Here is a 909-nt window from a genome sequence, read left to right as displayed (position 1 = left end):
GTCACGTTGACCATTTCTTAGAGCGCTTCCGTCGCAGAAGGCCACCATTGAATCCGGGTGTTTGGGGTCATTACAGTCCGGCTCTCCTCCATCAATGTCGAAAGCGAACCAACTGCTCGATCCGTTGCTGTATTCGATGTTATCCTGAACTTCAAGACCCCAGTCATATAGGAAATTCTGAGCTCCATCGAAGGTGAGGAACTTCTTGAACTTGGCATTGGAGTATCCACGTGTGTGAGTCAAAGCGTCATCAACGTCCGTGAATATCCCAGTGCAACGGCCAACTACAACTGCGTAGTACCAGACTGGATCTTGCTCGTCTCCCGAGGATTCGCTGTCCTGGTTGTAATAGTTGATGAAGTCCTGCGCGTCGCCGTAATACTGGAACTTTTTCATCCGGAAGTTCGGGTAGCCACACACCTGGTCCCCAGCGTCTTGATAGTCGGTGTAGATGCCGACGTGACGCCCCACGCCTACGGCGTAGTACCAAGTGGTGTTGTAATTGCTCATCAACGCTGGAAGCCTTCCGTCAAATGAATAAGGAATCGTTCCAAAAACCTATTATCTATCATGAACCTGGTTCATTACGAGTTACTCATTAAACAGAATAGCACTTTAAACACAAAAAGTAAATACGCCAGACGTAGTTGGCCTAGAAACTCATCGTAAAGCTGCCAAACTCCGAAGAAACGGGCTCTGTCGATTTGGAAAGTCTTATTCATCACTTTTAGGATCCCTTTTTCGTGTTGTTTTGTACGCTTTGTCAGTTCTCAGTCTCGCTCCTCAGAATATCTATCTGCCTCGTAACTATCGAAGTCGACGAGTACTCGAGCTGTCATACTTGGAACCTGGCCCAATGTGGTTACCATCGGCTCAATACCGACTTCACCTAATTGCGCACCGGAGTAT

The 909-nt window shown here is 47.7% G+C and overlaps 1 protein-coding gene across 1 annotated transcript in view; it reads right to left on the bottom strand.

The window, feature by feature from the left end:
- PPTG_06023 (hypothetical protein) overlaps window positions 1–510 on the bottom strand; it is a gene marked incomplete at both ends in the record, with an annotated part of 849 nt that extends 339 nt beyond the window's left edge. The window contains one exon of the mRNA XM_008899771.1: window positions 12–510. Within this exon, the coding sequence (XP_008898019.1) occupies window positions 12–510 (499 nt within the window). The remainder of the gene's footprint in view (window positions 1–11) is intronic.
- Between the last annotated feature and the right edge of the window lie 399 nt (window positions 511–909).

Source organism: Phytophthora parasitica (genome assembly GCF_000247585.1).
Source record: "Phytophthora parasitica INRA-310 unplaced genomic scaffold supercont2.8, whole genome shotgun sequence".
NCBI lineage: Eukaryota > Oomycota > Peronosporomycetes > Peronosporales > Peronosporaceae > Phytophthora > Phytophthora nicotianae.
The sequence above is the reverse complement of the archived record's forward strand: the minus strand, read 5'-3'. Positions and strand labels throughout refer to the sequence as shown.